The 24560-nt window shown below is 43.6% G+C and overlaps 1 protein-coding gene across 1 annotated transcript in view; it reads right to left on the bottom strand.

The window, feature by feature from the left end:
• The window catches only part of FBXW8 (F-box and WD repeat domain containing 8), a 57309-nt gene that overhangs the window by 19959 nt on the left and 12790 nt on the right, over positions 1–24560 (bottom strand). Inside the window, exons 5-6 of the mRNA XM_074159676.1 lie at positions 9404–9561; positions 1007–1203 (exon numbers count right to left, since the gene is read on the bottom strand). Coding sequence (XP_074015777.1) covers positions 1007–1203; positions 9404–9561 — 355 coding nt within the window. The remainder of the gene's footprint in view (positions 1–1006; positions 1204–9403; positions 9562–24560) is intronic.

The raw sequence follows: 24560 nt of genomic DNA, 5'->3' as shown, positions 1-24560 counted from the left end.
CTCCCTGACCAAGAGTGTCCGCCCCATCTTTCCGGGAGCCCCTTTAGGGACTGAAGGGGGTCTAAGGTCTCCCTGGAGCCTTCTCTTCTCCAGGCTGAACAACTTCAAGACACTTCTGAAAAGTCTCACCACAGGAAGGGTTTAAACTCCTGAACAGCCCAACTGATTTCTACAACAGCCCTAGAAGGGAGCATGGTATCCTGAGTGTCTGTCTGTCATGTGTGGCAAAGTGACTTTTCACAGCCAAGTGGTGTTGTTTTAACATTTTTGTTGAGAAATAAAATCCCCAAACATTTAAATATTCTAAGACTGAATTAGCTCTGAAAGAGGGGATTAATCAGGAGTGGTTTAAATCACAACTTCATACCCATCAGCTTGTGCAGTAGCTTTCTGCAACAGGAGAGAGGCTGCAAGACTCAATTTATTCCTACCCGCTTCCTCACCCTTTCAGAAAAAAAAATGTTGATATTCTGAGACATAATAAAACTTTAGAGAATGGGACAGCTTTTGATTTTTAATTAAAATAGTCTCAAAACTTCAGTGACAGAAGGTGCAACCTAAAGAAGCTGCACAACTAGTTACAGCTTCACAAGTGATACTATTAGCTCGCCTGCAATATCCTGCCTCAGAATTAATCACATAGCGTTGGTCTGGAACGAGACCTCGAGTTTTAGCTCCAATTCTACGCGAGAAAACTGATTTACAAAATGAGCCAACTTAGTTTAATGTTGACAAAAAAATAATTAAAAACAGCCAACCTCCTGCACCATATGGACTTTTTTATTCATTTTCACTTGTAGCTAAAGCCAACATTTCACCCTTGCTCTCCAATGATGAAAGGCTGATCCATTAACCTGCCTCAAAATCGCAGCCTCTAGCTGATAATGCTGTTATCTAGTTGAGGCAACGCTCTTGTAAGATTTCTATAAGATCCCTCTTAACTGTACCAAAAATAATTAGTGGATCAGGAGCTCCTGGAATGAAGCTGAGTAGCCTGGAGACTCACCAACTTCTGGATTTCAAATGTTTCCGTAGTTTGCCAGAATCCTCTGTCATTAGGGCTTTCCACTTTGACCTCGAAGCCAGACGCTGTTGCTACCGTCGCACCCTCTGCACCGAGAGCTAAAGCCTGAATCCTCTGATTGTGCTGGTAACGATGGATGGGCTCCCGCCCGAACATCAGGCTCCACACGCTGACCGTTCCTGCGTACAAAAAAATTAAACACTATGCTTTATCTTAGAATATAACAGATCATTTGAAGATGTACGCTTTAAAGCATTCTCATAAAAAAAATTAATATACAGAAAAGACTGCAGGGCAGGAAACCAGAACTTCAGGACGCGGCAGAGCACCACATAACAGGATCAGAGGAAACCTTCCAAAATTACATCTCTGGCATTAGAGGCTTTATTGCTCCATAAGCAATTCCTAATTTTTGATTTTCAGGTAACATTAGTATCCGCCTTGAGGAAGACTGCTTGATTTCGCTCACGTTTCCATGTCTGGAGAAGCTCAGACTTAAACACCTAAACTCTTGTCCTACTATATACTTGTCCTCAATTACCCCATAAAATAGCGAGGCAGAACCCACATTCAAATTTAAGTCACTCTGCCACACACAGAAAAGTTTTAAAGTGAAGAATCTGTAGCTCCACACACACAGCAATCAGGTCAGGGGTTTTAATACCATTCTTAACAGTTTCCATCCAGCGGCAAAACTCCTAATCCTGATGCTCTGGAAAAACAGAAAGTGAAGAGGAGTTCACAGCACTAAAGAAAACAAATCCCAGAGAATACAGGAGTATAACTGAAAAGACAATACATCTGCCATTGCATTTTTTTCCCCCAGCACAGATCACCGATCCTCTATTTAAAAGCTGGTACATTAAAGCAACAATCTGAATAAGAGGAACCTGAAGCAATCAGGAGCGTGTTACAGAACAGAAGGGCCAGACGGAACGGGAGACTTCTGGGCCACCTTTGCAGTGAATTAAAGGAGAAGCAATCTTCAGATGTGACAGGCAGGGCTGGAGAAGCCTTCCTTCTACTCGAGCGTGGCCATTAATGATGAAATGATTAATGGGAGCTCTTCCTTCAAAAGGAGACATAAAAGCTCTGACAGACAGCTGTGGACGGGCACCAATGCCAGTTTGCAAACACTCCTCCCGCGTCCCAAAGGAGGCGAAGCAAGAGTGTGGTAATGAAACTGCACATAGTGAAATGGTATCTAAATGAGTTTAAATTGATTTATGTTTGTTTTTGTAAAGATTATTTGGTATCTGGAAAGTGCTACCGATGTGAAATAATGCAGATAATCCTTAAGATCCCTGTCTAATGGCACTCCCACTGAATATTTATATTCCTCGCCATGGGAATGAGTACCATAATGGGGACCATTTTTGTTTTATTAGGGATGCATATTTAAATTAATCTGCTATTTGCCTAAACAATTAGCCGCCTCTGTTTGTTTACACAAAGCCAAAACTGCAATTAGGCTTCCATCAAAAAGATAAGTCCCGACTAAAACTGTCCCGATGGAGTCATAAGGGCTCAGAGCAGAACTTCCCAAAATTACTTCTTAGCATAATGGTAATTATGTTAATTGCTTAAAAGGTAAATAACTGCTGAACTGGTTTTGAAAAACAGAATGCTAGCTCAATATCACACGCACTTACGCTTAAAACAAGTTAACAAATACAAATGGACAGCACGGGCTCCAAGTCCCCGCGCAGCCGGCTCTGCCCACGCCAAGGCTCAGCAGCAGCGCTTCCGTGCCTCCGCAGCGAATCCTCAGCTCCAAACTGAACCGAGGGGAAGGGGTGAAGTCTCACCTCCAGGACGGACGGCTTAAACAAGCAAATAAAAAAACATCAATGATAAAAGATTATAGCGATCTCAGATCACGGATGTTAGAACCGGACTTTGTCATCAGACGATGAATATTGCTGCCCAGCTCCTCCAGGCAGGAGTATTTTCAGCTTTTTTTTTTTTTTTTTGCAGAACATTTATCCCAATTAAAGACCACTTTTAGGAAGGGGAAAAGGAAGTTGAATTCGCTTTCAGGGAAGTCTTTTGTTTACACATCTCTGTGGTAAGCATTTCACTGTTTGAACAGAGTGTATTAACGTGAAAATTCTACAAAATACAAAAGAAATAGTCAAGTCAAACAACCCTCTTCTGACCACACGAGCAAACTGGGGAACCCAGAATTCACAGTTCTGCCCTCCAAATCTGGGCAACAAAGCTAATATTATTATTATTGCATCTCAAACACCACAAAAAAAAAAAAGAAGACAGCAAAAATGGCTGACGCAATCATACAATCAGTTCGAGACACGTACTTTTTTTTACCAGATGTTCAATAGCAAAATCTGTTCAAAATATCTACATTATCCGGCAAATACAGTGTGTGCGACACCTGATGCACAATATGGTGTGAAAACATCCCTGGTAATATCAAAACCACAAGTGACTTGTTAGGTCACACGTTAACATCTGTTTAATGAAGCAGCACAACATAAGGAGTAAAAAGGAGTTGAAAAGGCACGTAAGGAGCAGGAGAAATACTATTTTCTTTCAACAGGATGAACAATTATTTGCTCACAAAAGGATTGCTCGTGCCCCCTTGCTTCTCCTTCCTTCAAAAGTGTGCAGTTCCCTACGTACATCCTCATCATCTGCTACTTGCTACCAGTGGGAAGCTTCAGTCACTGCGTGCACGGACCTTCTGTCAAAACAGGTGTATCCATCCATGCACGACAGCAGGAAAATATTATCAATTTTACATAGAAAAAGCAAACACTCCACTATATTTATCAATAGCTAAAGCTACTACTAGGTCTAAAAGCACTGCTCAGAATATTCTGTATTCTGCATTTCCTTGCAGAAACAGCAAAATGTATTTATTAGCGTGCAAGCCTTTGTAACAGTCAATCACGTTTGTGTAAGAGAAAAAAAAAAAAAAAAGCCACCATTACAGTTAAAGTTATTAGTATGGCAACATAAAAAAAAATTAGGCGTAAGATTTACCAGTGCAGATGAGATCACTACTCCACACAGTCTATCTTCCTGCCTCCAGCAGTGACCAGTACTTCATTTCCAAGGCAATATCTTTGCTGAGGTGAAGGTAAGGTTGCAAGCATACAGTAACTTTTTTCTTTTTTTTTAATACTGTAATTTTAAAAGCGTTAGAAAGTCACTAAATCAAAATTATAAGCAATACTTTCACAGCACGCTAAAAATCTGCACCGCAATTGTGATTATTCCAATTGAGCTCTTAACAATAACTCCTGAAACGGATTTAGACTTTACAGCTTGCTTGTATTTGATCTTGGCTCAAGGAAACGAGTTAAGCACAAGAAGCTGATGAAGACAGTATAATTGCTGACACTTGACATTACAATCACTGCACCGGTCGCCTTGTTTATCACTTTGCCCCAGATTGTGCCAAGAATTTGGGTTTGTAACTTCTAACCCAATATATTGGTGAAGTGAGGCCTGATGACGAGTCCATTTCTTGCAATTCACTCTGGATTGTAAGGGGTTTGGATAAAACATACAACTCAGACTATTGTGGCTCACACAGGGCACCGCTGACCCTGACCACACTCCAGTTCCCGTAAGCATCAGCTGGTCTGACACATCTCCTGCTCTATCAGAGGTGAATGGCTGGAAGCTCTTCTCCATTAAGAGTGCCCATCCCTAGTATATTCCCTTCTTCGCAGCTGGAAGCTCAAAAGCAGCCGGTTTTTACATCTGTTTTCACACGGGTTTCTCGCTGGTATAAAAGGCAACACTTTTGCCACAAAAAAAAAATTAAATAAATTTCTTTTCCTATAAAATGCTCGGAACCTGTAACAGGGAAAAGCAACATAATCACAGAGGCAAAAAAAAATGTCCCCGTTAGGAGTGAACCCTTGGGCTACGCAGAGGGAGGGCTGTGTTTGGGCACAGAAGATCCTACGCTCAGATCCTAATGACCCATTACATCAGCTCTCCCAGGTTAGGACGATACGGCCAGCAGCTGCTGTCAGCTTTAGAAAAGATGTAGAGCAATCTACACGTGCGTTATCTGCAAAAAAAAATAAAGCAAAGAGAAAATTCTGTATGTGCTAGAGCAGGGAATCTGGACGTGCTCGTGGTTTTCATGCTCACTCATGTCAGCTTCTACAACCCAGTCGCGTGGGAAGGGTGGGAGCTTCTCGATTCACATCATCTACGTGACGTTCTTCCTGTCTGTGGGTCACATCCTCCCAACTTCCGATCTCGATTTAAACAAAACAAAATTCTTTTTCTCCTTTTGAAAACACTTCTTACATGTAATTTTTTCTTCTAAGCCGGGAACATTAATTTATTTCCTTATAATTTTTAGGGAACATCATACTTCCATAAGTACAGTTAACAAAACACACAGGTGGAAACGAGCACCGGTCTGAAGTCTCATAGCTGCTTGTCTTGAATTTCAAGTTTCTCTTCTAGTCAGAGGGACCACCAACACACAGCCACCTTGACCCTAAGTAGATGCTTGGCGTTTATTAACTAAAATTTTACAGTTTATTTTCACTGCAATGCTGTTTCTCAGCTTTCAGTGGGTAGAGCAAGCTAGTTCCCGTACGACACAGCAAGAGAATAGACCTCAGTCACGAGTTGTGCCTTTATCTTACCACTATCCCATCAGTCTCCACCAAATGCTGTCAGATTTTACCTCCACCACTCTTCTTACAGAGATTTCCAAATGGCACCATCCCTCTGCAGCCCCCTCAGGAAAGACCAGACAGGAAGGGCTGTATTTTGTTCCCAACATGGGGACTCGGGAGGCAGACTTTCCTGCCCATGATGGGAAACCACACACCATTTACCCGAACCAAGAGTTCTGCATCCACAGCCACCTGTATCTGGACGGGAATAAATATAATACCACCTGCTACATGAGGTTTTCTTCAAAAACTTTTTCCTTTACTCGAGCCAGCCTGTTTCCCTGCTCTTGAACTGCTGGAGCGTGTCCAGAGGAGGGCCACCAAGCTGGTGAGGGGTCTAGAGAACAAGTCATAGGAGGAGAGGCTGAGGGAACTGGGCATGTTTAGTTTGGAGAAGAGGAGGCTGAGGGGGGACCTCATTGCCCTCTACAACTACCTGAAAGGAGGTTGTAGAGAAGGGGGTGTTGGCCTCTTCTCCCAAGGGAACAATGACAGGACCAGAGGAAATGGTCTGAAGTTGCGGCAGGGGAGGTTTAGATTAGATATTAGGCAGAATGACTTTACTGAGAGGGTGGTCAGGCACTGGAACAGCCTGCCCAGGGAGGTGGTGGAGTCACCATCCCTGGAGGTATTTAAGAAACGTGTAGACATGGCACTTCAGGGCATGCTCTAGTGCCCGAGATTGTTGGGTTGGGTCTGTTTGTGGGTGAGTGTGGGGTGGGGTGTTTTTTGGTTGTGTTTTTTTGTTTGGTTTGGTTTTTGGGGTTTTTTTTTGGTTGGACTCAATGATCTCAAAAGGTCCCTTCCAACCATGAAGATTCTGTGATTCTTGCTGTCTTGCAGCATGTCCTGGCACTTCGGGGAAGGCTCCAAACACATTACTCCGTCTCTGTCTTTGCAAAGAGGGTACAGAAGGGACAATACCAGCCAGCAGCTTTCAGGGCATCAGAATGGACAAGAGAGCAGATTTCCAAGTCCCAGAAAGCAGCGCTGCCAAAATTCCCTTCCTGGAGCCTGCCAACAAGCGGGAGCACTTCTGATCCCTGCAGAAATCACCCTCCTTTGCCCCAAGTTGTTACTCTGCAACTTGTGAAGTACCACTAACTCCTCCCGACGGGTCTCAAAGCCACGAACAGGGACAGCGCGGCATCTCCCCTGCACGGGTATGAAGGGCAGCATTTAAAAAACACACACACACACACACAAAAAAAAAAAAAAAGTATGTTCTCTTGTTGCAGCACATTGTTTTCAAGTCAAACTATGAGGCTCCGGAGGGCTGGGGGGAGAGGGATGGCTAAAGTAGACTGCTGTTTCCCAAAAGCTGTGGCTCACAGCCAAAGCCAGGCAAGCATGGAGCAGATGGAGTCCTGGCAAGGCCTCTCCTGTCCCTGCATTAGCAGCATCTGCTCATTACCCAGAACCCTCGCCTGCTTTATCTAATGCTCCAGGAAAAGCATTTTGATTTGATTCATTTCAGTTCGGTAACGTGCAACACAATTAGTGGTAAAATCAAACTGGAGGACTGCCAGTGCTGACAATAGGAAACAAGGCAGAAGAAATATGAGGCCAGTGGGTTGGAATTCAAAAATCACAACTGTGGATCAGGTTGCCAAGTCCCGTTGCCCCAGGTGTACATCCAGTGACCCCACTGAGCACTGGCACGGGCGGAGGGAACTTCATTTTCTCCCCACACATTTTTTTTCCCTCTCATTTACCTCTCCTTGCAGCTTGTTTCTCAGACGCTGACACCGTCAGAAACATTCACCAGAAGTCACAATTCAATTTTTCTTCGCAGAGTTACAATTCCTGTTGGATGCAGGCATCCCAGTAAGACTAATCTTTCTCCTTGCTATATTTCATACGCCTTGGGAAGCGTTTGCTACTACCGAAGCAGCAAACCGGCGCTGTAAGGCAGGCACAGCGCGAGCAGAATCTGCCTGTGAGCTCTTCCCTGTGATCGGATGCCAAGGACATCGCTGCGTGAGCTCTGTTGAACTGGGAGAAACTGATGTTATCTGAACGAGCCTGCTAGCCAGGGATTCGACAGAGAAGTCTAGACTCTTTGCCTGACAGCACCACCTCCAACACGAGCAGATGGTTTCTCTGTGTTAGTCAAACTTACAAACAAAGAGAAAAAGGGAGCTGGAAAAGTACAACAAAGAACTATCAAACACATTATCTTCAAAGTCGTCCTCTCCCTTCCCAAGTTTAAAATAATTCTCTCCACCAAACTGTAAATACATACTTTCAGATTCCAGTTAGTAAACATTTCTAAAATCAGTCTTTATAATTCCCTGTTCACATAGAAACTAATCTATTCTGACCAGGCTTCTCAAATCAGAGTAACTGCCATATCACAGAGCCCATTAAAATTTCTACCCAGAAGAATAAAAGACACCGAGCTTTATGCAAACTAGTTCAGTCACAGTACACACAGGTCTGACAACAAGGAATATGACAGAAAAAAGAACCCTAGACAAATTATTAGATTAGTCAGTGGGAGACTAGAAACAAACAAAGACCCTCTGCTAGTCACTGTTTGGCATGCTGGACAAAAAGTCAACACTTAAAACTATCACCGTGTTATAATTTCCTATGACTCAAGTAAATAATATTAATGAGTATTCTGTAAATACCAGACTTGCTGTTGTCAGAAAACATCACCTATCAACAATTCTTAGCCACAGAAAACCGTTCGAGCGTCCTTCATGCTAGAAAAACAGCCAAGGATGTTGATCACTTCAAAACAGTTGTTTTCACATATAAAGCATTTAATTTATTTCTAAAATAAAATACAAGGATTAGAGATTTTGTTTGGATTACCCATCTTCAGTTGTTTTCACACACAGAAGTGCCAGGATCAAAGATGGTATGTGTACAAAGCTCCCTAACTTCAAAAATGCTCTTTATTCATATCTGAGGCGAGGTTTTTTATGTGTCAAATCCTACATTTTAAAGAAAGACGATAGAAGCCGAGTTCTGCCTCAGCAACTCGCCTTAGGATCCCAATTGGCCAGCACTGTCCAAACCTGACTTTTTTAATTGCCGCTCCCACGTCCAGTACACGTACGGTCGGTCTCTGGCTCTCGTCGCTCATTCTATAAACTTCTAAGTACATTTAAAACAATGCATATAAGCAGGATTTTATTAGGGTTTCATTAAAAATTATGCCACACTTTTTATTTCTCTATATCAAAGTACATAATAACCCACTGTTGCAAACCAATACCTCGGTTAAGGAAATGTGCATCCACACACTATCCCAAGAGCAAGAGAGGACGCCGATTAATCAGACATGCAAGTTTACCAGTATTCCCATAACAAAGCTTCGCAGCACCCCAAGGGAGTTTTGGACAGAGGAGAAGGCTGGTGGAAGAATATTCAATATTTTTATAGCAAAACAAGTTATTTGCTTAAGATAGTTTGGCTGGACTACAGCCTGGCACTCAAGCTTTGTGTAGCAGTTCCAGTAGGAATTAAACATCAGTTTTAATGGGTGCTATGTTCCAATGCCTCCTAATGCATTTAGGGTTATTGGCCAACTTTCTCACATAAAAGCAAGTGTGTGTGTGTGTGTGTGTGTGTGTACAGGATTACAGACACACAAAAAGCTGAGCACAGCTGCTTCATTTTTGTAAAGCCTTTTTTTGTTGTTGTTGCTTTTTTTTTTTTTTTTCAAATAGGGAGGAGAGTTGTGGTTACTTACCGTCCTCGTAAGCTGCTACAGCCAGAGAGCTGTTTATCCTCACAAAGGAGACATGTGGCTGAGGTCCAGCATCACCAGGACCGTGCATTGGTTCCAGGATGGGGGCTGTGTAGTCCCAGGTGCGAGTGTCCCACAACCTCACTTCTCCTGATGTATATCTGGAAAAGAAGGCTATTATTCATCCCAGAACATCTGAAAAGAGGTCACTGCAGGAGAAAGGAGGAAGAAACAAAAAGCATCTTAAAACTTAAAACCACTTACAGCTCCTAGAGTGATTCTCCTCCTGTTTACACACTCTGTGGACAAACCCATCACCTTTGCTTATTTTATTCCCGTTTATTGACTACAGCATCACGTCTACTAAGTCAGGCAGGTAAATTGGAGCTACAAGAACGACACGACTGAGCTACCACAGGTTACCAACTATCGATATTAGCTCTACAACTGGAACACAAGGAGAGCCGGGCTCAAGGGGAAAAAGGTAATCAGTAACGAGTCTAAATTACATCATGGCAAAACTTCAAACTGTTTCCTCCCGGTCTTTAAAAATTTGTGATTGTGGTTATGCCAAAGAAAGGCTGTTTAACGAGAGCATTTATGTACATACAAGAGCTCACACGCATACACCCATCCAACCCAGAAAGCAGCCCAGAAATTGCAGCCCAGAAAGCCAACCGCATCCTGGGCTGCATCAAGAGAAGTGTGGCCAGCAGGTCACAGGAGGTGGTTCTACCCCTCTACTTTGCACTCGTGAGACCCCACCTGGAATACTGTGTCCAGCTTTGGAGTCCTCAACACAGGAAGGACATGGACCTGTTGGAACGGGTCCAGCGGAGGGCCACGAAGACGATCAGAGGGATGGAGCACCTCCTCTATGAAGACAGGCTGAGAGAGCTGGGGTTGTTCAGCCTGGAGAAGAGAAGGCTTCGGGGAGACCTCATAGCAGCCTTCCAATATCTGAAGGGAGCCTACAGGAGAGCCGGAGAGGGACTCTTTGTCAGGAAGTGTAGTGACAGGACAAGGGGTAATGGTTTCAAATTGGAAGAGGGGAGATTTAGATTAGATATTAGGAGGAAATTCTTTCCTGTGAGGGTGGTGAGACACTGGAACAGGTTGCCCAGGGAAGTTGTGGATGCCCCATCCCTGGAAGTGTTTAAGGCCAGGCTGGATGGGGCTTTGAGCAACCTGCTCTAGTGGAGGTGTCCCTGCCCAGGGCAGGAGGGTTGGAACTCGATGATCTTTAAGGTCCCTTCCAACTCTAACCATTCTATGATTCTAAGCCACTGCTCTTTATAGAAAGAAACTTCTCAATGCCTCATCAACAGATCAGATTTGCCTACATCTCTGAAGACTTAACACAATTAATGAATACAATTAAGTGTTGTCTTTGGAATTAAAGCAGTCGTCTTTGCAGAAGGAGCTCTCACTGAAACATCAGAAAAACTATCGTTTCACATCAAACTATAGTTTGCCAATGAGAAAATAAAAAAAAATAGAACTAAACATCTCAGATAATACTGAATATATCTGAAATAATGAAGGTTGTAACACAGCAAGCACCACAGAAACTGTTCTGTGCCATCTATGCTGGGGCACACAACATACTATTAAATTAAAAACACACTGCAGGCAAAGTAGAGAAGCTCCCTCTATGACTGGTCAAAGAACATAGTTAAATAGTTATTTGGAACAGTTGAATAATTAGTTAAGATACATTTTGACAGAACTGTGACAATTAACACTGTCAAGCAGTCTCAGATCTCCTTCTCTGCCATACCCAAGCCTTGGATTCTGTTGGAAAATGAAAAGTGCTTCCTGCTCTGTCAGCTTTGTTGTTATATCCCAACTTTTGGGGGAAAAGTATTTCAAGGGAATGATTCTTAAAAGCCTCAAAGGTCTACTGGTTAGAAATCTGGCTGTCCTATGTTTATGAGGAAAACAAGAAACTAATTGTTTACAAAGGAGGTGAAGGAAAGTGCTTAATAAAGGTTTAGAAGACATTGGACTTCGACTGAGGTTACCCTGGTCTCTGGGGAGTACCATGCAACTGGGCTACAGGTACTCCAGAGCAGATTACTTCCAACGGCTCTGAGTGAAAATGCTCCGCTTTATGCAACTAATTAAAGTGCCTGAGGGGGCGGTGAAGCCTGTCAAGCAGAAAGAGATGCACATTAATTCTCTGCACTGAATCAGGAAGAAAGGAAAACCGTGTCCTTGTCAACTGGCTTCCTCTTCAGTGCTTTACGTGGTAAGAGAGAAGGAAAATGAGAGAGAACAGTGTGGGACAGCACTTCTTCCTTTTCCTCCTTCTGCAAATGAAGCTCAAATCCCTCCACAAATCTTGCTTTAATTTCCAATTAACAGCAGCACTACTTAAAAAGAATAGATCAAGAAATAAGCTTCCCCAAAGCAAAGCAAAATGATTCCCATTGGACTGAACAAACAGTCCAGATTAGTCCACAACAAACATCCTCCGTTTATAAAACTGAAAAGTGCTCATTTTGGATATTTTAAAACCTGGAGATAAAACACAACGGGACAGGTAATTGCACAGACCTGTTGCAGTCCCATTCAACAAGACACAGACGTAAAGCTTTGAAAGCATTTTAATTTTGAGCTGCTTTTTGTTTCCCTTCATGTCTGGGTTGGTTGGGGTCATGTTTTCAAACCTCTCTCAACTACAAAGAGTAGCAGAGTATTCTCAAGGTGGAAGCCAAAATTCTCCTGTCACCACGTGACCCTGAAAAGTGAGTTTCAAGGGAGACATAAAATACTGGTAGAACTGTCAGAACTAAGTGACAGAATACTCATTTTCAAGCCCAAATAAGCAAGGAAGAACAGCATCTCCTCCTAGTGCACATATATATATACACTCGCTCTCACATAGTCCAGTCCAGGAATGTAAAAAGAAAAGAGTAATGGATGGAGAAAACAGAATGACGGGAATAGGGAAAAGACACGGGTTTGGCTAATTCCCCGAGTGGCTTCTGTTTTTTCTACACAGCACACAACTCAAGTGAGCCAGGGCTCAAGACACGCTACCATCCATAAAAATTAACATGGACTGCAATCTTGGAACTAAAGATCCAACACCACAGTGCCACATTAAGGGCTTTAATTTTATCTGAGTCAAAGTCAACATTTAGTTGGAACCATTCTTTGTTCTTGAAGAAGAACCTGAACCACCGCTACAGCTAAACTCAAACTGGAACAGAGCCACCAAATGTTTCTGACCATCAGCTGGAAATAAATTTAACTCAAATTCCAATGTGTTTGCGGTGGGACCTGTTGAACCCAGAAACTGGCTCTGCTTGGTAGGCTCTGCAATAGACCACCCTGCAGCCTCCTCATCCTCACCCCTTTCCTCTCCAGTGACGGACAGATACACGCTGAAGAGCTTTCATTTCCATACCATGAAGCCGTGCTGTTCTCCAACCCCAGCAAGGACCTATTGGAACACAAGAGCTTGTTACATGTACCTTGGGTATGTTCTAGTAGGTTCAGATACCACAGAACAATCCAGAAGAGGATCCTGGCCATAGTGCTCATTCCAGTTCCGTCATGAGACAACCCTGCCAGCACCCACCAAACCCTACTTCCATTCATGGCTCTCCAAAAATCCCACCAGTGCACTGCAAGACAGGACCAGTGCTTTAGGTTCATCAGGAAGAGGAGGGAGTAGGGCATCTTTGCCCCCATTCCTTCCCCCCAACTCCTCACTCAGCACCACCAACCACATCCTTCCCAAAGCACATAACACCATCTCGGTCCCACACGGCAAACCTAAAGGGTTTGGAGAGACATTACAAGACCATGCTGGAAACACAAGCGGAGGTCCAGGTTTAGGCAGCAACCCAGGAGGGGCAAATGGGAAATATAAACCATCTCCTCAGCTGACAACACACTCCGTTGGCCATCACCACCGCATGCCCATTTCCAGCGCACACTGGGACTGTACCAGAACTGAACTGGAAGAATTTCAAACACAGATGAAGCCAATTCAGAACTAAAAAAATTAATGGTTCAACTCCCTGCTTTTAATGCTGTTGTAAAGAGCAGCACACTTTCAATTTGTAACCACAACAAAAGGCTTTTAAACTATTAAAGCATTGCCTTGCTATAAAAAAATAAAAAGGCTGCTTTATTGCAGATAATTGGCAAATCTGCCATATCAATATAGATAGCTGAAGAGAAGAACACACTGCACTGTACGGTACCTACTTCTAGATAATTTCAGCATTTCTATTCATTTCCTACAACAGCCTTTATACTTCGCCATGAAAATTTGTTTGGATTACTGGCTCCTGAATGAAAGAACCCAAGATTTAAGTCTTCTGCCCCCAAATGGGCACAGTCCCCCAACCTCATTCAGTTACCAAATTTTCTGTCGAGATGGCTATGAGAAGCCCCCATAGTCTTCTGCTGGACTGAAAGAAAACCAACTGTTTAATATAACAACAAATACGTTCTATTTGCTATCATACCAACAGCATTCGGCAGCTATTTTTTTTTTTCCCCTGGTGGGGGTATTGAGATGATTATTGCTGTGGCAGGTAAATAGTCCAACATCTGATATAAGCCACTTGCGTAAATAAACCCACCCAACCCAACCCCAAAACCTACAAATTATGAGTTCTCAAGTTCAAAGAAAAAAAATTAAATGTAGAGACCATACTTGATTTACTTCATTTAGAAAAGCTGCTCAAAGCCTTGCCTTCCTGAGCACAAGAAGAAAGAGTCTGTTGCCATCACCACCGAGTTTCCCCGCTCCACACACCCCTGCCCTGATGCCTCCTGAGATGTTTGGTCCACACAGCACCTGACTGTCAGCTCTGAGTCCGCATCCTTCTCTCCTCATCCACCAGACAGAGCCACCCTTCTCCTTGTGGCCAACAGAGACTCTCCACCCAAGTAACTCAGCTTTGAGAGACTTCCATTTCACTCCGCTCCCGTTCTTCTCAACATTTCAGTGTATACACATGGGAAGTAGCAGTGGGAGAAAAGACAAGAGCTATATTTTTCTAACTGTACTTCTCTTTGACAAGCCTATTCTGTAATTCTGGGCAGATATGTATAAATCTGTAAAAATTAGTCTGCGAATTCAGCTTAAGCTTTACAGATATGCATGAAAATTCTTGCTGAAAAGGAGCACCAATAGGTGGAATACATATGGTATACACAAACTGAAAAAAAATTACATTCGCATGCTATCTACAAACAGACTATAATTACAATACCTACTCACTAATCAAAAGCATTTCAACTACTTTTTATTGGCAGCAATGTCATAATGAGATGAACAATTTCCTGGTGCCCTCCCACGTGAGCGAAAAGCAGGAGAGGGAAGGAGCAGGAGCCGGGGGTGAAAAGCTGCTGCTGTCCCAGGATGGCTGGGAAGCAGGTGGTGAAGTGCCGAGCACATGTGGGAGGAAGCGGAGATGGAGGCCGGGCACCGCTCTAATGAAGTGGTGCTGAAGAGGCAGACGATTTCATAAGGAGAAAAACATCAGGAAACTGGTCAAAACACAGAATCTCATCTGAAAAAGCTCAACCGTGTTGGATAGCAATAGCCAGAACAAATTTGGGGAAGAAGAGGAGGGGGAGGCTGATCTCTCTCCAGAGCCCCAGATGTCTTTATCGTTGCCTAATGACAATTATACTCAACCAATTAAGACACTGCTATCACAGTTGCATTGTTAGTAAGCCTTTGGCCCTGAGTGTTGATGGCTGTCTAATTAGTGTTTGTGCAAAGTACAACTGCAACTAATATATAAACTGACAAATACACAAAAGAAAAACTGTTAACAGGAACGTTTTCAAAACAGTCGAGACTCCGCTCATTCAGTCCGTGGCAGCAGCAAAGACAAAACTGCTTTCCTCCATGGCTTGCTTACTGCTGGCACTGCACAATTTCACTTCAAACACACGAGTCAACTAGACCATCGCCGGGTTTCTGCTCAAACGGGATGCTGGTGTCCATCCAGTTTGTGGGCTGCCTCGAGCACAGCGCTCCAGGGCAAGTCTTACTACACTAAATTGGTCTGAACACCAAAAGGCTCTTGATAAGACACTTCAGAAATCAGTTTACATTTGCCCCGTTTTCTCTAAAGAATTTGTAGCAAGAAAATAAAAAGGCAGGAGAAAGAAAAACCTTTGTTTCACAGTCAGGTTTGATTTCCAGAAGGCAAAGTCTGTTCAGTTTCCAGATACCTGCGGTGATCAACAAAACAACAAAAAAAACCCAACAACTTTGTTTCAGGCAGTCGGTGACCATCTGTTAATACTCAACAGATCTTATTATGAAGTCCTTACAATGTCAGTGCATTTTATTGAAGTCGGTAGGAATTTTGCTCAAGTAACAGTCTCAAGCTATAGCTCTGTTTAAACGGATGCCTGTTGATAAGCCAGTAAAATAATGAGTGTTTTGCATTGTCTTGCTGCAACAAGCATCTTGGACCTTTCATCCTTATTCCACCAAAAGCAACAAACCGGTCCTTCATGTGCTTAATTAAGGTATCTAGTAGAGACCCCCTCGGTAGGCTGAAGAATAAGGTCCAATTAAACATGCAAAGCCAAGCCCAAACACCTTTGTACGTTGGTTCCAATTGCTCCAAAGCTTCATCTTCTCTATAAGGCTCAAGTAAAACAGTGGTAATTCATAATGTTAGATTTCAAAGAAAACTCTTCATCAAAAATACCTCAATCGCAACACACAGTACAGAAATTAAATGGATTCTATCACCATTTTTATACTCAACGTTAAGACCCACAACTTCTCTCTTAAGTGAGGGATAACGGAGAGCTCCACAGCGTGAGATGCCTCACAGAGCAACACAGAAGTTCCCAAGCCTTCCTGTGTTCATATTTAGAATCATAGAATTGTCTCGGTTGGAAGGGACCTTTAAGATCATCAAGTCCAACCATCAGCCTAACTCTGATAAAAAACCATCACTAACCCATGTCTCTAAGCTCTATGTCAACCCGTCTTTTAAATACCTCCAGGGATGGTGCCTCAACCACTTCCCTGGGCAGCCCATTCCAAGGCTTAAGAACCCTTTCATGTAAACAATTTGAGGCCATTTCCTCTTGTCCCATCGCCTGTTCCTTAGGAGAAGAGACCGACCCCCCCTGGCTACACCCTCCTTTCAGGGAGTTGGAGAGAGCGAGAAGGTCTCCCCTCAGCCTCCTTTTCTCCAGGATGAACACCCTGATCTCCCTCAGCTGCTCCTCACAAGACTTGTTCTCCAGACCCCTCACCATCTTCATTGCCCTTCTCTGGACCCGCTCCAGCACCTCAGTGTCTTTTTTGTAGTAAGGGGCCCAAAAGTGGACACAGCACTCAAGGTGGGGCCTCACCAGGGCCCAGTGCAGGGGGACGATCACCTCCTGAGTCCTACTCACCATGACCAAGATACAGGCCAGGATGCTGTTGGCCTTCTTGGCCACCTGGGCACACTGCTGGCTTATGTTCAGCCGACAGCCGACCAACACCCCCAGGTCCTTTTCTGCCAGGCAGCTCCAGCCACTCTTCCCCAAGCCTTTACAGTTAGTTAAAGACATTGATTTTGCCATTACATATATAACCAACAGGCAGCTTGGCTAAGGGATTCCTTAAGGGAAATAATCAGTAAAAACAGTCTGGCAGCAACGACAGAGTAAAGAAGTACTTTATATGGTGACAGGAATAAAATAGAACACAATGACAAAAAAATCAAATACAAATGGACCAGAAAAGAGAAAATTTCCTGCTATTACATAGCATGGCAGAAAGCTACACCATAAAATACAAGAAAAAACAGATGAGGGTAAAACAAAACCAGCATCTGAAACAATCCTACCACTGACAGAAGAGTGTGAAGTAGGATAGTAATGTCCCTGATCCCATCCAAACATTACTTGGGGTTGCTTGGTATAGGAGTGCAGCTATGAAAAAAGTGACTAATTCGTACCAAAATGGATGTGGAAAGATTTAACATGTAGGAAATGCATTCTGATGTGTTTCCCTGTGATCGGTTCCCAAATTCTTCTGCTGGGAACTTGACTCTCCAATCTGTCAACCCACGTCCGTCTGTGGGCCACGCTCACAGAAACTGAGCTGCCGACAGCTTCTCCCTTCCTTCTTAAGGCCTCGTTTAGGAGATCATAGCTCTAGAAAGTGGGTTAAGCTGCTGGAGATGGCGTGCAGTTCCTCTGCCACTTATCATTGTTCTCAGTAATAAAATTAACATTCCGCCACCCTAAGTACTTCTGCGTGCCTCACCTTCTTATTAATTTTAAGCACAGGCAAACGTCCTACCAAGGGAACAGAAACAAGCCAAAGGGTTATATGGTAGGCAAAACATTTTAATGAACTCTTACAAAAGCAGAAGTTAGAGAAAGCCAAACTCTCTCTAGTAATTTCTTTTTTAAAGGCCAAGAATCTCCCATTGTTTAGATGAAGGTTCCAGTGGCTTGCGTCAGCCCCGGCCCATTAATTAAACCAGCTGCTCTGACTGAGGAAACATAGTACTGTGCGTATTGCCTAAAAAAATATTTTTCAAAAGAATTCAAGAGCAATTATAATGCAATTTGGGAAGGATCTGGTCCATCAGCCCTATTATTTCACAAAGGACAAACATATAGTGCAACAAATAAACCAGTGGCTCCAGTTTCAGGTACAAGGGAGAAAACATCATCTTAAGATGACATAAATCGATATGTTTACATGTTGGAAGGAACACAAACTGCAACACACTGCAAAGAGCAGAGAGAAAAAGTATCACCTGAACCCTAGGCACTGAGGGCAACAGCCCAGGGGCTGGCAGGTTGTGAAAACAGTAAAAATGAAACGTTCAATAAGTTTACTAGATAAAAGGATGGGTTCGTCTGGCCTCAGCAGAAAACTAGGTTTTACAAGCTCAAAAAATAACTACTGTGACTTCGGAATAGTGGGCATCACTGTGACACAGGACATCTCCCTGCAGCAGCATCTCCCTCCCAGCGAAACCGACAGGTAAACCAATAGCTTAATGGTCGGGCAGGCTGGAAAAGCGGCTTCCACAAAGAGCCAGTATCAAGCTTCTGCTATTGGTTTCACCTGAAAGGCTCTTTTTCACAAGATGAGAGAGAAGCCAAGGCGTTTGTCACTTAACACAACCTTACCTAACTCCCGAAGTCTGTCACTCGACCCCTCCACACTCATGATGTCATCCTGTTTTCAACCCTCCTAAAGGTGACTCACTTGAAAAAAAAAAAAAAAAAAAAAAAAAGGTCTGACACTTATTACTGCTCAACAGTGATGAGAATGAGTGAAGAAAACACAAAGGGTGTTTGGGAAAGGTTGAAGGAAAAAGGCAAATATTTTTACCTTCTGCCTTATTGCTTTGTTTTACATCCAGGCTCTCAGTCACCGGGAGGGGAAGGAGAAACCTCTCAAAGCTGTGCCATTATACAAGTGAAATTACAGCAATTAAATAAGGCAGGGGTTTATTCAGGCTGTTTAAGACTTCAGTTTGTTAACTTTTCTTCATTTTCATTACTAATTAATATTTTGGTTTCCTCAGGTCTGCACAGTGAATTAAGATGCAAGAGCTAATAATAAATACCTTGAGAATAGCCCACAAGCCCTATAGCAAAGAAACCAAATTAGATGAGAGTTGTCATGAAGTTTTAAAAAGTGCAGAAAAGTGTTTTCAAGCCTTTCGGGCTAGTTTCACACATCATTATGAAGCTAAAGCCCATTTTTTAAAAAAAGTCATTTGCAGGTCACCTTTGAGCAAGAGGAAAGCAGCGTGGGAGGTGATTTTAGAGAACAAAGAAATCTCCCATATAGTAGCAGCTACTTTTACCTCTGTATGTTGCTCGTAATGACTTAACCTGAAAGGCCCAAATTGTTCGAAAGTGCTGCAGTGTTTAACCTATAGCTCCCGTAAGATTCCTTCAGAATGAAGACAAATGTATGAAAATTATTTCAGTGCATTTAGTTTCTCAGTATGAGAGAATCAAAATGTATCACTATCTCTAAACCAGATGATTCCCCCAACCACACGAGGTATTTAGAAAGTTCTTTTGTTTCTCATTGCCTTTATCAAGCACCACTTGGAGAAACACCATCTGTGCCAGGTGCGCTCCACCCTGAAAGGGGAGGAAGCGTTAATCTGCAGATTTATCGAGGCACTCGGAGCCGATGAACCTCACCAGCCCTAACTCACGAAAATAAAACCTCTAGGAAAGATAATGGTACTTACTGTGAGAGGGAGGAAACCTCTGAAGTTAAAATATAAGGAGAACCACCGAGGGCTGATTCCCTGCCGAGTCTGTACAGGATGCAGGACTCCAGGCAGCATCTGTTGGACCCGTGTCCATGGCACAGCAGAGGCATAGCCCTTAAATCTCCATTTATGCAAGCCCTTAACTAGCAGTCTACCACTCTTTTTTCATCAAAGAAAACTGAAGAAAGAAAAAGTAGATACCTTTATATCTCTGGGCCTTTGGAAGGGCTGTCTGACTGGATTTCGTCTTTTATTTTCATTTGGGAATCTTCATAGCTACGAACAGCAGCAGTAAAACCACAGTGCCCTTTCCACAAGCATAAAAAAATTAATACAATGCACAATAAACCACGGCCCTGACTCTCAGGGGTGGTTTTAGGGGGCGAGTTGTGAGGTGAGACGACCACCACCGACACAGGCCAAGTTTACTGCACGGTCTCAAGGACAGCTGCGCGTGTGGTATTTCACACAGAGTCAGTCAGAGGCAAAACAGCCTCACAACAGGTTATGGACGTGTCACACCACAGGATCCACCGCGTAATGACACCACAGGGCGAACAAGTACCAGACACACGCTCCGAGATCAGTATCTCCAGGAGGACCTAACCTCCCACTACACCCATCGGCGTGGCTCCAACACTGCCAAGAGGAAGAGAAAGCAGCAATTTTACCATCTGAACACGCTTTAAAAAAATAAAATTTTTAAAAAATAAAAAAAATAGAGATATGTTTAAGATTTTATTAACAGAAGGTGAAGAAATACAGGCATTCCATACTGAAACCAAACATATGACAGTATTAGCTACAGTGGAACCTAATCATCAGCAGTAATTTATAAAAGCCAAGCAAGCAGACATATAATTGCTTTAAGTAAGCCCTGACTTAAAGAAGAAACTACATTTGAATTGAACATGGAGGGGGGGGGAGGACAACGTCCCTCTAAAGAAGATCCTTTGAGACGTGTAACTGTAGAAAGGCTGGCGAATACAACATTGATTGGGAGTGAGGTAACCACAAACACCGCTGTCTCAAATGAAAAGGGATTCAAGGTCTGACCCAGAAAACAAGCATCGTAACCGCTGGGATGAAATTTTAATGATAAACACAAGATGCTCTGCGTGCAGGCCAGATTGAATTATCTGATGTCAGGCAGTAAATGCAAGGCACTGGGAGAAAGAGGAGCCGCTCGCAGCCACCTTCAGCGCTCCGCTCAGGTTGCACTTAATCAATCCTTGATATTCTGCCATCTTCTGGCTTGAGCTTTGGCAGCAGCGTGGAGAAAAATCGAGGAGAGTGCATGAAATAGGTACATTTCTCTAAGGAGAGCAAACCCTGGATAGTTTATCTTTGGTTCCTTACACAAAGGTAACAGAGAGATCCGCTCCCGAACCAGTTTGGGCAAACGATGCCTCTATGTGTTATCCCGTAGCTGCTGTTTTAAGTCACCCTGCCCACAACCAATTCCTTTTCAGAAAGGTTAAAAAAAGCTCCACAGCAGCCAAAACAAAAATCATTCCACTTCCCAGCAGAGTCTGAAACAGTGCAGTGAAGACCCCAAGATCAGGTCTATCACAGCACAGGTTCGAATCAAGTAAGACCATTCCCACGCTTGCTCCAAGACCCCAAAATACACAACGCCCCCAGCATTTCTGCTGGAGAACCTCTCTCTCCACCCCATTTTTAAATTTTTCTAACCATTCTCTGATCTCCCAAGGTCCCGAGTTGCACCTCCTGAAGCCAGGGAGCAGCTGCTATACGGTGCCACAGTTTCCAGCTATAGAGGCAGCGTAATGCCTGGCTGGGCTGCCCAAGCCGAGCCAGAGCGCTCCAGCTGCTCCCCAAAGTCAGACAGCAAAAAACCTGCTAAAAAACGAGTGGCCCCATTTTCCTCCAGTGCAATGACCTACCTAGAGAAGAAAGGTAAATGATGCCACAGGCCACTGCTTAGAAAACCCTGCAAAACGCCCAGATCGTCACCAACTTCTCGAGTTTTGCAGTCACGCATCAGTTCAGCTTCACGCACACCGCAATTCTCGCTGTAATCTATGATTATTCACATGTAAAGCAAAGCACATAAGTGTTTGCGAAACTGGAGATATAATCATTAAATGTAACAGATAATTGATATTTATACGGAGAAGAAAATTGACTTCTGTTAACCTCAGCTATTAAATTACTTCTTCAGTACTGAAAGAACGCAACAGCCAGCTATTGATCACCAGATTCATTACACTTTTATGACAAATTTGAAAGCACAATGCCATTAAGTACAATACTATAAGCTGGGAGAGAAAGGAGGGGGTATGTTTGGATTTAAAAAAAAAACAACAAACAACAAAACCCCAGCAAATTCCTCATTCTACCTATCCTAAATACTTATCAAATGCACATTAAGTGTTCAAGGCCAGACTGGATGGGGCTTTGAGCAACCTGCTCTAGTGGAGGTGTCCCTGCCCATGGCAGGGGGGCTGGAACTCAATGATCTTTAAGGTCCCTTCCAACTTTAACCATTCTATGATTCTATAACGAACAAAATATTTCCCTGCACCATTTCCTAACATATTTGGAAGTTTTAGTTGTAACTTTAAGTCTGTCTTGTTTGACATTTACCATGAGATATTATTGGGAGGTGCGACAGTGCACTACTGTCTTGAGGACTTTGATCATCACTGCCAGAACAACAAATTCTTCTTCTTTCCGGCAAGATTCACAGAATACTTTTCTACTTGCAGCAATTTAAGAGATGATTTCAGAGATCTCGAGCTACCAAAGCAGAGTGAAGGGCAAGTAGTAAACAGCAAAGGAAACAATCTAACTTTTGTGTTATATTCTACACATTTCATTTACTAACCAGGTAGTCAAACAGCTGAATTCTGATTTCCCCGTGTTGTTTTATCAAATATATGCTCATAGCTTCACCAAAAGATACTTCACTACTAAAATTCATTTTCTCAGAGAAGGGGAATTACTGAAAAGTAATTGGAGTGAAACAGGTAACATCACTTTTCCTAACGGATACGCATGTGCAGCTTTTCCTCAGAAGTCTCTTACCTGCTCACCTATTTTCATGAACGTTTCAGGAACATAAATTATTTAATGGCACCACCTCCCTTCACCATGCCAAGTGATGCGAACTCACCAAAAGAATCAAGAGATACTGGTGGAACTGGGGAACCAATACGAAAAGACTGTATGAAACCGCATAAACCCAACTTCCATAAGGCACCAAGATAAAATATGGACTATTTGAGCTTAATATGCAGGATCAATATCCTTTATTAATTCTTTAGAATTTTAATTTATTCTGCCTACCATCTATATACTGCATGTTTGGATATGAACATGATGGAGAAAATGAAGAAAAAGAAAAGCTGGAGGTTTTGGCAGCAGCATGGAGACAACTGGGGTTTCTGGCTCCCAAAAAAGTCCAGGAGGTTTCATTAGCGAGAGTGGAACAGATACAGTAGTGCCGATCCCCAGCCAGGGCCAGGAAACGCGCTGCCCAAGCTGGAGGGCACCAGAGAAGTCAGGCTGCAGAGCCGCATCCCAGCTGCAGACCACAGCAGACTGGGAGCTCCGGTGTCTTGTTGGTGGCCCAAGAAAGCCCCAGCACCAGGCAGGAGACCATGCGAGACCCTGTGGTCCTCCAGCCACAGGAATTCTTCAAGGCTCTTCCCATGGCTACTGTTCAGGTTAACCACTGTGTGGCACTGCCCCTCTAGAGGTCACAGCAGCAAAAACAGGACATAAAAACAGAGAAAGACAAGAAATAGTCAACGAACAGGATGGAAGAGAATAGAAAGGGAGACCTCCAAACGCAGAAGTAAAACAAGTAGAAGAGCATCTAGTAAAAAAGACAAACAACAAACAAAACCAATCAAAGATTAAGATTCCCCTTTCACTCCTGCCGTCTGCTGGTTTAGATTTCTGCTCTCAGTTCCCCGAGAGCATTCAAAAGCATCTCAATGTGTATGGAGTTATCCACACACAATGGATTTCAAAGCACTTTTCTTATAATGTGTGTCAACTTTATAGTATTTCATAAGAAGATTTCTCTAATCCCACAATGCATGAGCAGTGACAAGTGGTGCCCCTCAAGGGTCCGTGCTGGGACCGGTACTGTTTGACATTTTTATCAACGACACAGAGGGATTGAGAGCACCATCAGCAAGTTTGCAGATGACACCAAGCTGTGTGGTGTTGTCAATACACCAGAGGGACAGGATGTCATTCAGAGGGACCTGGACAGGCTGGAGAGGTGGGCCCAGATGAACCTCACGAGGTTCAACAAGAGCAAGTGCAGGGTTCTGCACCTGGGCCGGAACAATCCTCGGTATAAATACAGCCTGGGGGATGAGGTATTAGAAAGCAGCCCTGAAGAAAGGGCCTTGGGGGTGTTGATGGACGAGAAGCTGGACATGAGCAGGCAGTGTGCTCTCGCAGCCCAGAAGGCCAATCGCATCCTGGGCTGCATCAAGAGATGTGTTGCCAGCAGATCCAGAGAGGTGATTCTGCCACTTTGCTCTGCTCTGGTGAGACCTCACCTGGAGTACTGTGTGCAGGTCTGGAGCCCTCAATATAGAAAGGACATGGACCTGATGGAGCAGGTCCAGAGGAGGGCCACCAAAATGATCAGGGGGCTGGAGCACCTCTCCTATGAGGACAGGCTGAGGGAGCTGGGGTTGTTCAGCCTGGAGAAGAGGAGGCTTCGGGGAGACCTCATAGCAGCCTTCCAGTACCTGAGGGGGGCCTGCAGGAAGGCTGGAGACAGTCTGTTTACAAAGGCCTGCAGTGACAGGACGAGGGGCAATGGCTTTAAGCTGGAGAAGGGGAGATTTAGATTGGATATTAGGAATAAGTTCTTTACCATGAGGGTGGTGGAGCACTGGAACAGGTTGCCCAGGGAG

This window comes from Numenius arquata, chromosome 16, assembly GCF_964106895.1.
Source record: "Numenius arquata chromosome 16, bNumArq3.hap1.1, whole genome shotgun sequence".
Lineage (NCBI taxonomy): Eukaryota > Metazoa > Chordata > Aves > Charadriiformes > Scolopacidae > Numenius > Numenius arquata.
Note: the sequence above shows the minus strand (reverse complement) of the source record. Positions and strands in the feature narration are given on the sequence as shown.